Source organism: Amorphotheca resinae (assembly GCF_003019875.1).
Source record: "Amorphotheca resinae ATCC 22711 unplaced genomic scaffold M430scaffold_6, whole genome shotgun sequence".
NCBI lineage: Eukaryota > Fungi > Ascomycota > Leotiomycetes > Helotiales > Amorphothecaceae > Amorphotheca > Amorphotheca resinae.
Window position 1 is genome coordinate 60,278 of NW_020194476.1, and position 14,702 is coordinate 74,979.

At 45.3% G+C, this 14,702-nt stretch overlaps 6 protein-coding genes across 6 annotated transcripts; 3 read left to right on the plus strand and 3 right to left on the minus strand.

The window, feature by feature from the left end:
* Positions 1–991: 991 nt before the first annotated feature.
* M430DRAFT_18896 (hypothetical protein) lies at positions 992–1,634 on the plus strand (the record flags this gene model as incomplete). The annotated part of the gene is made up of 2 exons (XM_024863978.1): positions 992–1,113; positions 1,160–1,634. The coding sequence occupies 2 exons, from the start codon at positions 992–994 to the stop codon at positions 1,632–1,634; spliced, it is 597 nt and encodes a 198-aa protein (XP_024720642.1).
* Positions 1,635–4,693: 3,059 nt separating this feature from the next.
* On the minus strand, positions 4,694–5,384 carry M430DRAFT_27762 (hypothetical protein; the record flags this gene model as incomplete). Its single annotated transcript, XM_024865711.1, has 3 exons — positions 4,694–4,729; positions 4,768–5,089; positions 5,137–5,384. 3 exons carry the CDS (start codon positions 5,382–5,384, stop codon positions 4,694–4,696), a joined length of 606 nt encoding a protein of 201 aa, XP_024720643.1.
* A 2,006-nt stretch (positions 5,385–7,390) lies between these two features.
* M430DRAFT_34912 (hypothetical protein) lies at positions 7,391–8,226 on the minus strand. Its single transcript, XM_024866636.1, has one exon. The coding sequence runs from the start codon at positions 8,208–8,210 to the stop codon at positions 7,626–7,628; it is 585 nt and encodes a 194-aa protein (XP_024720644.1). The 5' UTR covers positions 8,211–8,226; the 3' UTR covers positions 7,391–7,625.
* Positions 8,227–9,039: 813 nt separating this feature from the next.
* On the plus strand, positions 9,040–9,666 carry M430DRAFT_82568 (hypothetical protein; the record flags this gene model as incomplete). Its single annotated transcript, XM_024869604.1, has 2 exons — positions 9,040–9,222; positions 9,274–9,666. Coding segments are annotated over 2 exons (576 nt in total), but the record flags the coding sequence as incomplete, so codon positions are not given.
* A 1,723-nt stretch (positions 9,667–11,389) lies between these two features.
* On the minus strand, positions 11,390–12,122 carry M430DRAFT_42014 (hypothetical protein; the record flags this gene model as incomplete). The annotated part of the gene is made up of 2 exons (XM_024867520.1): positions 11,390–12,021; positions 12,074–12,122. The coding sequence occupies 2 exons, from the start codon at positions 12,120–12,122 to the stop codon at positions 11,390–11,392; spliced, it is 681 nt and encodes a 226-aa protein (XP_024720646.1).
* Positions 12,123–13,292: 1,170 nt separating this feature from the next.
* Positions 13,293–13,952, plus strand: M430DRAFT_83640 (hypothetical protein; the record flags this gene model as incomplete). The annotated part of the gene is made up of 2 exons (XM_024869614.1): positions 13,293–13,696; positions 13,745–13,952. Coding segments are annotated over 2 exons (612 nt in total), but the record flags the coding sequence as incomplete, so codon positions are not given.
* Positions 13,953–14,702: the final 750 nt, after the last annotated feature.

Below are 14,702 nucleotides of genomic sequence, written 5' to 3' on the forward strand. Positions count from 1 at the left end.
AGCTAGAGTGTGCGGTTTGTACGGTATATAATTAGCTAGAGAGTGCGCATTGAAATTTATATAGTTGTGACAATTCAGGTCACGTGACGACTATATAGGCGCAGGTTGGTGATAATGTTTTGGTGTTGTTGTCACCTAATTGGGACTAGCACGTTCGCTGAATAATTGCCGGAGATTAGGTATTTAGTAAAATCCTGGAATAGCCTCATTTTTTCAGTAAAAGTGGTTATAAGCACTGAAATATCGTGATATTTCAACTTTTATATTGTAAGAATAGGGTACTTTAAGTGAAATAGGATAATTATATAATATATTAATTACAACCTTAATTATATGTAGTACTATTAAAAAAAAAACCTAAAATGTAGGGCTCTAAGGGGTTACTTTCATTTCAGCAAGTCAATTGACCAAATCCTGGTTAATCCATAAAGTGGAGTGAAAATTGACCAAATTAGCCTTTTTTTGGTCAATTAGCCGGTCAGTTGGCCAAATAGCCGACTTGATGACTGGTCCGGACCAGACATCCATGACATCACAGAGTGGCTCTAGAGTCAATCTAAGAACGTGGCCCTCTTGCTCCTTCCAACCAGATACACTGACAGAGTGAAACCGAATGGAGGTTATGGAGTGATTGGAGTGACAGAACGCCTTCAAAGCCGTATAATCAACCTCTACAGTGCACAGATCCAACTGACGGAGACTGGTTAAACGTCGAGATGCCAATTCACGAGGAAGCTGACACTGGCCTAGTTGTAGGACCTGAATAGATTCCAGTAGGTTTGGAAGAAATTCTGACGACGGACTCCAATGCTTATGCCGGGCCCAGGAGGATGGAGTCACTGGAACGTCGGGTCCTGTTAAGCTGATAGTCTGAGTTGGAATACCTGTTTTTAAGGCTTCCTGAACAGCATTTGATACGACTCGACTCAACTACAATTCTAGTTGATTTTTGAACTCAAGCATTCCACACGACATACCTAAACACGCTACAATGCTTTTGAAACTGGCCGCCTTGTTATTATGGTCCTCTCCAGTGATAGTCTCACTCAAACTTTCACGGTCTATTGAGTCCTACGCGCTGTGGGATCACAAGATTACATACTATCCGAACTAGTATGTCTATTATGCGGTATCGAGCATTGTACTAATTATGTGAAAGTATGCCTGTTAGCTCGATAGTGGAACCTCTAGTCACTACAACGATAAGTATACTCACTAATGCGGTAGCTCCCAGGCCAAACCCTACCGCAGACACGATATTTACAAAGAACTCTTCTGCCCATGCTAGGTCTACAGAATCTCGCCTTAGTCGTCTTTCTCTGACAGTTGTCTTGTCTGGTACCCCGGCAGCAGCTGCCTCGCAAAGCATCACTACAAGCACTGTACTGGTTTCGGGTGAGAACGGTATGCCGGCCTGCGCCTATATCGTGGCGGCCGATACGGGCCCCAATCCTGTGTGCGCACAGGACCATTGTGACTGTGACGGTACTATTGCCCCTTTGCTCTCGTCTTCTGTCAGTGGAACGTGGACTACGAACTGCGACTACACAGTACAGCCGGTTACCAGCGCACTAACGAGGGTACCTTATGTTCATGCGCGCCTCATTCCTGCTCTTTACAGTAATACAGCATAGCAGCTCTCTAGCAGCACGTCTCGCCATACGGTATGCGATCTAGGCTCTAGGAATAACGGAATTCTTACGTTCTCGACCCCTTATACATTTGATGTCCGAAGTTATAGGGCAAGGAATGTAGTTATAGGATCGTAAAGAGAGAAGGGCCTATAGTACAGTACAAGGCCCTTCGCATTTTGCGTCGGAGGCTTAATAAAAGAGATCGTGACCGGAAACAGAATTAGTGAGGTTCAAAATATGTTGGACTGTAGGTAGATTATTCCATTATACAAAGTGAGTTCATCAATGATTGATAATCAAGTCATATTTGACGATAACTTTGTACCGTACTTAGTGTCTTTAGACGTCTTTTGTTCTGAACTTTCTTAACCTTTACCCATATGCTCTTGCCATAACATAATTCCTCCTTTATTCCGAACACTCAAGACAATAGGTAGGGAATTAAACTATACAACTTTCCTGCGCGTGCGCTTGGATTATACCAGGCATAGTAGACTCCTCTGTTATGCCTTTGTATCTAGACAAAAATCAAAGCGTGTTAGTTATCCTGCACATCACTGTAAGTCTACGGCATGTGAACCCTCAGCTGGCGCTCATCAATCGAAGGTATAGACACCAGCTCCGTATGGCTGTAGACCCAGTATCGTCGGCGGCCACCCCCTAAGAACAGTGGTGGAGGGAGGACCCACAATCGTCGGCGGCCACTCCCCCCGGATTGTTATGGCTGGCCCATACATAGTGTCGTATTTACGGTTACGCTAGTCGTATTATATGTACCAAGTACATTATAATAATTGACGCTAGAGCTGTTACGGCCTAATGGAAATCGGCTTCGCTAGATCCCCATTAATCAACTATAATAATCTTACCAAACGCTGTCGACTTTCTTAGCTTCTCATTTTCATTTATCAGTCGCCTATCTCTTCCTACAGCAACTTACCGTTATAACAATGAAATTCCACTCCCGTCACATCGCCATCAAACCAAACTTTGAAGCCAAGGTACCGAACGTCGATTTCAGCACTTTCAAAAACCTATGAGTACTTATTTCTTAAGGCTACAACTAATATATACTTTTAGGATTGAGAACCCTACTATATGGTTACATGCTGTAACATCGACTGCAATAGATGATGATAAAAAGCATGCGAGACAAGAAACACGACTCTGGATTGAAACCCAATTTGATCGCGCGTGGGAGATTTATCTAGGAGTCAGCTTCGAGGATAAGACCTTGAAATGCTACCGCCTTCAACATCAGTGGCTTGAAGAAGAAGATGAGGGATATAAATTGTCTCTAGGCGGTAATAATATTAGCTGGTTGACAGAAATCAGATGTAGATGTGATTGTTCAGACAACTACGCAGTTATAGTTATTAATCTTTCTAAAGAAGAGGCTAAATTTCTGGCATCTATATAAACACTAAACAAGTCGAACCAGTCAATGAGATATGTGATTTGGACGATCATACAGTTATTAGTACAGTATCATAGAAAAGAGTGTGTAGTTTTAAGCAAAATAACAGATATTGTATCTTCTACAAGATGGCGATTTGAAGAAGCTGCAGTGATCGCCGTTGTGGTGCGATGATGCCAGCCGGCAGACATCTTCTTTATGGATAGCTGTGATAAATGGCCACGTTCATGGTGGACGCGGGACTGTACAATGCAGTCCTTCAGCTGTTGTAGGCCATGCGAGCTAGTTAACATTTTAGGCCTGTTTAATGCGAACGTATAAATCGCATCATAATCTTATAGTTAGCTATTACCGAATATCTATGTATCCTAACAAAGAGAGTTCAACGGATGGCAAATAATTATCGAGATAAATGGAAAATCAGTGAAATGACTGGAAGGTTATTATTTTGACAGGCTACATGACGGAGACGAAACACAAGCAACTGATATACTTAATTAAATCTTATTACCCCAGAAGAGAGTTACCGCAATATAGCATCAGCTCCGCAATGTCAACTAATCTTCCCACTCATAACGAAGCATTGGCTTTCATTGTTCTAGCATAATAAAAGCTCAAGCACCATATAACTTGACTTCAGGCATTGTGAAGATAGGCGTTATCGTGGCTTTATAGGCCTCCTATTGTCCAGCTTCTCTTTTAAGAAGTTCTAGATGACGGGACTGTAGTCGTGCAGACTCGGATGCTTTTGTTCTTATGGGTAATGTATCTAATGACCCTTTACAGCTCGAAAAGGTTAAAGAACTACTATAGTTAGCGGAATCAGGCTTACTCTTTATTATTTTAGTTAGTATATTAGCTCTATAGTGTACAAACTAATAAGAATCTATCCGTTTAAATTCGTTTAGGGAACTTAAATAGGATTTGCCTTTGTTAGTGGCCTTGAGTTGTCCTCGAGAGTGTGTAGCGACTCGCATTATTAAGACTTGTTAAATGGCAGTCATTTCTGGCTCTTTTTACCTCTAGAAGTGTTCTAGCAGAGACTCTGATCTAGGATCTTGGAGCTTAAGACGAGACAGCCTTATTACCTCGAACACGGCCTATAGGGATGTAAGGTAGAGAGTAAATGGGTAGAGACCCGCTTATATTACCTTTAGACTGCTATACATCCTGGCGATCATCTATGGAATGTGCCTTAATATATGCAGTAGTCTCAAAACGTGCCTCAACCTAGTTGTACAAAGACAGGTGCGTAACGTTAGTGATTGACGCTGTAAGGGGAGTGCTGATGTCCTAGAGATCTAGGTGAGATCTCGGCTATGGTAGTGGGTGTCATTATTTGAAGATCTGCGTAAACCAGGCGATCTAGAGAGAGAGCTGAAAGTATTGTAACTGAGCTTTAATATCGCGGGGGACGAAAGCTCGGATTTGGTGAGGTAGCGACGAAACCCATCTGTTTAACTTTTATCCAGCATGATTCCTTCCTTCCCTTGTGTGGCTGGAAGCATCTGGATTCTACAGTCGCACGGTGTCAAGACACGCCAACGCACACTCACATTCCGAGGTTAAGAGCCGCAGTAGTGGCCGAGCGCGATACCAATCTTTCAAACATGCATACACTAACCATTGCCACCCCGTGGAATTACAGTTCGTTACGGGGCAGTAGCATTTGATTGGCCTTCGATTTATAGATAGCTAGAAAGAGGAGAGACACACAGTTGGTGAGAGTCCGAACCGTAACAACATTGGAAGCAATAATAGCCTTTGAGACATAGAGCTATTCAGCCCATCCTTGAACATAGCAGGCCAATCTTGACCTGGTTTCTTGGCAAAAAGTAACCATATCATCGGAACCCGAGTTATCTCGGGGTCAGTGGATCGTGCTATTTTGGTTGGCGACTTCTTATGCATATAAAACCCAAGTGCTTTTGACCCTCTTCGGGTTCCAAGAGTAATAGAGGCAGGGGCATCTTTATAGATTTTGTCGAATAACCTTCCACCATAACCCTGCCCAGGGTTACTCGATTGGAATAATGCCCTGAAAACATCAGCATGAGCTTATAGAAAGTAATATACTGTACCTACAGGTGGTAATTGTCTCCTATAATTAGTACTAAGCCAAAAGCGAGCAACTTATCGCCTTCTTTTATCTCATATAGCCGGCGAGAGCTGAACTGATAAAATAATCCATGTGTTAACTGTTCGGCTGATTGGCCCTCGGGCACCTCTTCTTTTAAAACATCGTCCCACATCATATTCACACAGTCCTGTATGTCGTAATAGTCTGCTGGTCTAATGGAGATTTGAATTGTTGTCTTTGGTGATATTGCCATGTTGAAGTTATGATTATTGGGACAGGATAAGTATTAAATCTAAGGGAATTGATGAAATTTATCTACAAGAGAAATTAGATACAATGGCGAAAGCCATAGATATAGCAAATGATCTGATACTCTACGCGCGCGACAGCTTGTGCTTCCCAGGATGATCCCGATCGCCCACTTCATTTCATTCGGTCTTTAAACAAACAAAGGTTATCGAGAACGGTTGTATTGGCAAGGTTAACCACTCATGTTTAAGTGAAATATGCTTCGGAATTCCGGTACATGGGGCAGAGATCTGTGCCTCCAAGCGCTGGGCCAGGTCAAATCCGTGGAACTTGAGCTTATATCCACCAGTTGTCCGTCACCGACGCTAGTGAGGTACGAGCGGTAACGACTGGTTTTACCGAATAGCCAAGCACTTGAAAGCGCTGGCTAGTACTTCGTAGGAGCTTTATGCCTGCATATAAACATTCAATTTGTACGAATAACACGTTATAGAATACCTTACACCCTGCAACCGGAGAGATTAGTGACAGACCCAGGCTCCCTCCTCTTCGAACATAGGGCAAAATCTTAAGCTCGAAGTTTATTCCTTTACCAAGTCCAAGCAACCAACCCCCTCCCCCCTATCCCAGATAAGCGTTGGGGCAGGTCGATCTTTATTGTATGTTCCTCCCTACGATCTGCTAGTAGCACTACTATAGCGTTCCGCTTACTACCTAAAACAATTCCGTACCCTACCTATAAGCGGCGACGATTTTGACGAATAGTAAAGGACCTAGACATACCTCGTAGGCATCGAATATGTACGGTATAGTCGGCGGTAAACAAAACGGATGCCATTTGTCTGCTGCGCTAGGTGAAACAATTCCGCGCCAAGCTCTAAGCAGGGTACGGGCGGCAACGATTTTGAATGGCGAAGGACTTGGAGCGCGGACATGCGGCTAGCATCGAGCGACTTGATTGTACGTATTTTATAGTCGGCGCTAAACGAAACGGATACCGTTTGTTGTCTCTACCGCATAGAATGGCCCTTTCGTACAAGACAAGATTGTTACGTGGTCGTGCCAACAGCTTTCCTATACTAGACGACCTAAGCAAATAATTGGTCTGTATAGAGTAGAGGAGTTTCTAGAAACTGCGTGAGTTGTTGCGGTTTTAAGGCATGTATATATGCGTAAGTGCTCTGCGAGATCGTCTTCCAAACTACGGGATATTCTCACAGCACCTAATACGATGTCGGAGGTTCACGGTCTATATACACAGTGCTGTCTTTCGACTTCCCAACACCAGTGGCAGGATCGAGGATCGGCAGGACATTCTACCCCTTCCTTATCGTCCCAATCGTTGCCACAAACGCCACAGGATATTAAAGACCCTCTCGGATCATCTTTCAAGATATATAACGACGATAGCGAGGACAACAATGAGAATGCACCGACGTAGCTAAAGCACTGCTACGACGTTCGAGTCCAAAATACGGAGAATACATTCGATATAGGGGAGGCTGAAAGGACACTCGAATACATCCACACCGAGATGAATGCGTAGAGACAGTTATACTCAGTGCCTCCTACGCAGGACAGGCAAAGGTAGTCACATCAGTCATCGTCCTGCTCATACGAAGGTTGGTTTAGGTATCTACTTGCGGGAGCTGGCGGGTCAAGGTACTTCTCTCAGTCTGCACGACGGAGGCTGACCCGAGACAACTTTTGAGATGGCTGAGGTCGTGGCAGGGGGAAGGACTCCATAGGAGGATAGTATCTCAAAACTTTAAAGATTACGGGTTGGGACTCGGTCACGTCCCAGAACTTACCTTAAGTACGATCCTGTGGAGTGAAGATGCATGTATTATACTAGATTCTACAAGTATGTAATAGCAGCTAACTTCAAGCAAAAACACTGGCACCTTATTAGAACATTTCAGAATCAGGAATTCACACATGTACTTCTTGGTCTTGAACGAGCATCATCAAAGACTTTTCGACAAGCTCTATTGGATCTGAAATTACAGGCTCGAATAGCGCAATCAACAAATACCATTTGATCACTTATCCTTTGCCACAGAAGGCACACGTTTCATGCCTCAGGCCAGAACCCGGGAGCACAACTGTGCAATAATGCAGTCCTTTATAGACCAGACGAGAAGTTCAGAAGCGAGAGATTTTTTCCTCATTGTTCTCATGATATCTCGTAGACATCCAACACACACGTTTCGCCCAAGTCAAATACATCGCTGAGTATGATCGGTTAAGTTTTCGTTCCGCCCTCACGTCTCGCGTAAACCTGCTCAGACTGTTTCATCGCTTTGTGAACTGCTCGGGACCTGCGTATGTGCCAAAATGCCCAGTCTAGGTGCTTGGCTTCGACTTCCCAGTACTTGGCTGTCGGTATCGATCTACGATGCCAATCTAGATGCCTGGTATCTAAAGCACGAAGGTGGTTTCCATTAATCCTAGCGAGCCTTTTCCAGCACGAACCATTTGATGAAGTGGCCTCCGTTCGTAATTTAGTCGAGCTGTTGCGTAGGCTCGAAGACACAGGTTGGAAGCGTCCGGTTTGGTGATAAAGGTACTGTGCTTCAATCTTCCAATACTCGGGATCTTTAATGAGTCTGCGATAGATATGCTGCTTGGCACCCAGCCGGGCACTGTTGAGAGCAGCAAGTTCTCTCCAGTGATGTAGGTCGGACACCGGGGGCGGAGATGGGTACTCAGGTGTGTTGTCGCGAAGTAGGTCGGATACAGCATGTAGGTCCAATTCAGGTACAGTGCACTCATTGTAAGAACAAAATGATGCGGTTCGATTGTTCTTGAAACTGTGGTTTTCACCCATCTTGGTTTGGGTGGTGAGAACGATGGATGTTGGATCGTCGTTGATTTAGCCGCCCAACCTGGTTCACTCAGTGCATCGCTTCCCCCCTGTCACTAAGAAATGGTTGGCTCCCGGATGCCTAAGCCCATCATTGTGCTGCGGTTTAAGTATCTCTGCGTGCCCGCTACCCAGCTCTCTGTTTCCATCGTCAACATCATGGCAGAAGATAATTCAACTACAATACTACTGATAGAGGCACCTCATTGCGAAAGTGTCCTCAAGCTTTCTCATAACACGCGCTTTGTGGTCCCACTCAGTGACTACCCTCAGCAATCTCGGTCGTCACGAGAAGACACACCTCTCGTCATGCCGCCTCCCATTTACCCAGTGCTCATTACGACTCTACGAAGCGCCATTTAATGCCAGCGAGTACTGCACATTTGGTAGAGGGCAGTCGTGTGATTTTCGGCTTGCGGAATACAAAAACTCGGGAGTCAGTACAGTTCAATTTCGCATCAGCCTCGACTGGGAGACCGGATATCCCGTCTTGCAAAACATTTCTCAACATGGTACGATGGTGCACTCACAATCAACGGGGCTTAAGTGGGAGAGAATACATGGCACATGGCAGATAAGCGATAGCGAGCAGACGAAAGTCCAAATGGGCGAAGTTACTCTCTATTTCACAGTTCCCCAGCGCGGGCCTGACCAGACTGCCGCATATAGGGCCAATCTACGGGGTTGCCAGGATATTGTCAAAGCTGCTCCTCCAAGGCTATCTGCCGACGAACCCAATGCGACGCCAAGCCAAACACCCCGGCTGCTAAAAGGCAAACGATCGAGAGTCGGCTACACCTTTGGGCGGCAAATTGGCCAAGGGGGGTTTGGCACCGTGTACATTGCTCAAGACAGAAGTAACGGCCATGTATACGCAGCGAAGGTGTTTAAAATACCCAATCATAATCATAGGAGGCGATACAAGCTTGAGGAGACTGCTCGCAACGAAGTTGATATGCTTCGGAGTCTCAACCACGTGAGTTCGCTTGCCTATGTCCCCTTTGTAGGAATAACTAACCAAGAGCAGCCAAACATCATCAAGTTCGAAGATGTGCTTGATGATCCCGGTCTGGTCCTAGTTATGGAATATATACCTGACGGGAATCTCCTGGACTTTGGCGACACTACCATGCCGGAGAAATTGATCGTGCTTAAGAGCATTCTCAGCGCTCTAGGATATCTACATGACAAAAACATCACCCATAGAGATGCCAAGCCTGAGAATATTCTAATCAATCGCCCATTTATTCCTAAGCTTTCGGATTTTGGGTTATCGAGTGCGAAGGTGCGCTTAGTAACGCGATGTGGGACGGAAGCATATCTGGCACCCGAAATTCGGCAACCCGGGTACGACAGTAAGGTAGATGTATGGTCCCTAGGGCTGGTTTTGCTTGAGACGTTGTCCATACTGCCGGAAGATTGGTCAGATACGTACGGGGTTCAAGACCTTGCACAGGAAGGCCAGCGCCAAACCCAGATTCCCGTGCTGCGTTCAATGCTCCAGCCGGAACCAAAGCTCAGGCTATCGGCTAAAGCCTGTCTGGCACAGTTAGATGCTAACAAGGATGAGCGATGCGGTACAGATGCCATGGATACCGGGAACTTTCAATCCATTGAAACAAAGGAGGGAGGACAACACCAACAGCCTCCTGCGGATATAACTCGTAGGAAAACTCTTCAACCCCTTAGCGTTCTACGCCAACCACTCCCAAAGTACATGGATGGGCTCCTTCAATATAAGCTCGGTGTCCAGGATACCAAGGGAAACATGCGAAATCTTCGACGTCGTGGGCCCTCCCGGTGATGCCTAGAGACCTAGTTATCAATCCATGGGGTTTATACCAGCATGCTCTTTCTTAGATACACCTGAATCTACTAAATAATATACCTAATCCCTTTAAATTAATCCTTTTAAATGTATATACCTCAAATCGACTTAAATACCCTTAAATCCTCTAAGATGTATACTCTTAAATAAACTAAAGCAAGGTTTTTAATCTCGAACGGGGGGGGGGGGCCGCAGGTCACCCTAGTTACTTGGCTTGACTCGACTTTGAAGTACCATCACGTGCCATGCGACGCGTCAACGCCTGATTACGTGACGGGCTCCCCAGAAAACAAAAGGCAACTGCATCGCACATGTACACATCACCATCTCCGCAGGTAGAAGGGTCCTTCCAAGCAACATGGGCGCAAAACCCATTTCATCACCTCGGTCTAGATACAACGCTACCTTTATATCCAGGTTGCGGGAAATACATGACCCGGAGGCCGACCTGGACGGAGTAATATCCTAATATGACAGTCAGTGACTCAACAAGCTGAGAGGTATTTTGTTTTCCAATGTGTGTATTGAAGGGAGCAATAACTGATCTTTCATTTGGAAGCTACTTCTACCAGTGCTCAGCCTATTCCAAGATTACCGGCCTGGTTGACTGGGAGCTTAGTGGCGTGTATCCGGGGTCCTGGGAGTTCGTCAAAGCGCTTACCGGCGTGAATTGCGATACGAGCGATTGGTTTTCGTACCTGCCTACGGAATCAATTGGAAATCACAGCGGAGCATGGTGTCAAGATTGCTTTGTAAGTCGAATAGTGCTCTGAGATAAATGACAGTCCTTTAAGAATATTTAACCATATGTTATTTTTCTACTTGTTGATTCGATATGGATTAACATGAAACGAAGTAAGCTTAACTTCCTAAACCAAGCTGAGTAGTCTCAGCTATTGAATCTTCGCATCAGTCGTGGCCAGGTACAGTTCTGTGGAGTGAGGACGACCGTTTTCACATCCATGGAGCAGAAGTAGTCCTACCATCTTTTCTCAACAAATTCGAGATACTCCACAACGATTGTACGCTCCACCAGGCACATGGCGATGATAACGATTATAGCCCAACCCATCTACATGACGAGCAGCGCCCTCTAGCCGCCGCAAGGATGAGCGAACAATGGGAACCCGGTGGCCAAGGCATCAGATCGATGCTTTTGGGCAACGAGAGCTGAGGCAAGAATGATCACCAGATGGGGCAGGGGGAAGCGAAAGACAGGCGGAGAGAGACTGTGGCTCTAGCATGCTAAATATACTGAGAGTGACAGTATCCTCCTGGAATCGGGTCTTCATCTTCCTTCAAACTGCAGTAATATTCACACCGTTAACCTCGGATCTTCACATTGTGCGCCGTTCTGCTTCAACTCTATGCCTTGGGATCCAAAATTAACAGGGTCAAATCTCTGAAAGCGGTCCCATAGCTTGTCGAAAAATAAGCCAGATTTAGCACACGAGACAAACCAGAACGTTCCATCCGACTGCCCTTGCCTTATCACATCCGACAGGCGTGATGCTGAATCAATAATGATGCCTGTATCTATTCGCTTGCTGTCCTCCTCTCTTAGGACCTGAAGGAACAGCTCCAACTGCTTACAGTAGAGTCTGTAGTCATCTTGTTCCCATGTATGTGGTTTGGATAGAATAAGCCAGGAGGATAGGCAACATTGATATTCGGACGGTGCGGAATAGGTGAATTCCCAGTCTCCTAGACAGACAACGTTGTAATCCTTATCCACGAGTATATTCCCAGCAGCAAAATCATCGCAGAAGAGTCTGAAATCGCCGTCGCCCAGGCTAGATATAAAGCGCGGAGTGATTTCTCGAAAACGGTGAAGGCTCTCAAGTTCCTTGCTCTGCTGAGTCCCGGGGATGCCACGGATAATCTGTTCATGGTGCTCGGAAACATAGGATAACCAGTCGCGTGAGCTTTCGAATGGACCGTCAGCGACTGCAAGCAGACGTCGTCAGCATTTATATGCCTCAACATATAGGGCACACACCTTCAGGATAAATCTTATGGTTCCTCTCAGCTTCATGCAATCCGTCCATTCTGTTCAATTGTTGACTAGTATCACACGACAGAACTGATAGCGTTTAATGCTCACTACAGATTAGAGTTCCCTCACCGGCTCGTAAAGACGTCGGACCACCAAGTTGAAATGTGAAAAGCTCTATCTGGAAATCTAAACCCTCTACTGTCCTTCAAATCTGACCTAGTCAACAATTGAACAGAATGGACGGATTGCTTGGAGCTAATGATTTTACTCGGATTTGCTCCCATCAAGTACGAGAGAAAGTTTTTTACTTTCAGTGCGAGTACTTTAGCACACAAGCAATCGTACGCGACGGCCCCAGCATACCACCTCTTCGATATGGCTGTCCTGAGCCGATTGTTTGGCTTGACTTGACTTTGAGGTACTTCGTCCTTTTCTCAGTATGCGTGCAAACTCAACTCCCTTTTCTCTGCGGAAAAGGATGTACATCCACACGAGAAGAAAGAAAAGAACTAAGATTACATGACCCGTTGCGACCTTTGGATTGTCTTCGGCTACCCGAGACCGAGTGATGCCTCAGTCCCGACGCTTTCCATTGTTTGGTTTAACACCGAGTGCATTTATTACTAAGCAATTGTCTGGTGCGAGAATAAGAACTGTCTTTTAACCTTGACATTTTTTCGATTCCTTATACAGTTGTTTGCAAAACCGGCTTCACCTTTACTAGAGGCAACGATTTCCACTGCGCCACATTGACCAGGGATAGCTGCATATCTTCTAATCATACGGAGTATAAGGTCAAGTGCAAATCGTGTCACTACGGTAGTCTCGTTAACGGTTAGACAAGGGCCTGCTTCGTGGTCCGTATTAGTCATATCCAATGTTGTTTGGAGGCTAGCCGCGCGCAAAAATGAGACAGTGCCAACTATTGCCACCCACCACATGGCACCAATCCGATTTTCCCCTATAATTAGAATAACCAAAGTCGGTCACCATCTGCAACTATTGTTATAGGATAGGAGATAACCGCGCGCAAAGTGCAAAAACACCAGCTCCTTACCACCTTACTGACCGATGCTACTCTATAATAAGAGCAATCAAAGTCGTTTAATATCCATAACCTTGCCCTCTGTCTTGTTAATTTATCCATTGCTCTCTATCAGCCTTTTTGAGGTGCATCATATAATTCTTTAAACCATTATTAATCCGTACATTAATCTTCAAAATGGCATATCCAATAAGCACTTCTTCGGATATCCCGGCATTGGCAGTCTCTGCTTTCCAATCCAGCAGTTCACTCTACCAGGTCGTTACAAGTCTTGTAGACAATGAGACTGTGCGCGAGCTTAAGGAAGAGCTCGAAGACTTAAATACAGTCTTAGAAGTACTGCAGAAATTGGCTATCGATACAGGCAACGACCTTCTAATGCTACGACTTCCTCTCCTCCGGTGCGGCAATGCCTGCAAGGAATTTGAAGCAGTCATTGTTAGATGCATGCCACGGCCCGGTGAATTTAAAATTAGGGATTGGATCAAGCTACGATATACGGAAAACGATATGAGGGCATTCAAAAATCAACTGGCAAGATTCAAGTCTACTATTATGATTGCAGTTGGCAGTGTAAATATGTAAGTTTGACGCAAGAGACTTCAGGTCGGGACTAAGTCATCATGTAGGCGCACATCAGCTGTCACCCAAAAAGCTGTCGCTGAATGGAGAAATAAGATCACCAATACGACTGTCGAATTAGAAAAACATCTCCAAGAGCTTGATGACAAGCTGCACGCCCTTCCTTCACAAGACTTGGCAGTCTCCGATAAAACCATAGCGGAGATACAGAACGAGAGAGACAGTACCCAACAGTGCATCAGTTTCTGTGCAGAGATCAGCACACAAGTACACGAAACCCCGGGCCATATCTTTGCAAATATCGCCGTGGCTGAGCAAGGTCATCAAGTGATTGCTGTAACAAGTGGAGATTTGATTTCGATCAAGAACGTCACTGCTGGCCAAGGGTCAACGACGTTTGGGTTGATGTCCGATGCTTCCATAAAGCAGCTCGCCGAGGATATCTCGAGGGATGGCGGATTGAGTGAGCATAGCAGGGCTTCATCAGTGGCATCGTTAACCGATAGTGTCTTCTCAATCGCCAGTGGATCGTCAAAATCATCTGTTCTTAGCCCAGCCGGCGCTGGAGAAATGTTGGTTGAATTGTTTCTTAGCGACAATCACCTCTCATGGCTTTTTCAAGAAGCGCTGAAGCATATCACAGCAGACAAGTTCAAACGGAACTTCTGTCGCATATTGCAAAGGTTTTCGATTGAACTGCGAAGGGAGGCGGAGAATTTCCAGCAGAGGAGCGTCGCGCACGTTGTGCGATATCAAGCAAGAAATTCGGCTCATGCCATTCGGAATTCTATCTGGCCTTGGCGAAAATCACAAGTGGATGTCACACCGAAGTTCGAGATATTTCATGAAGCGGTCAATATCGACTTTGACGAAAGTGACGATGACTTTGGGCCAGATTATGAGGGTGATACTGACCTACAACAATCAAAGGATTTTATTATCGCATCGCAAGCCTTCGTTAAGCTTCGGCACAGACTTACTTTGTTCATTCACTCTATCAATGGA

What these genes read in the sequence shown, in the direction of transcription:
- M430DRAFT_34912 (XM_024866636.1), bottom strand. Translation starts at nt 8,210, where the DNA reads ATGGGTGAAAACCACAGTTTCAAGAACAATCGAACCGCATCATTTTGT.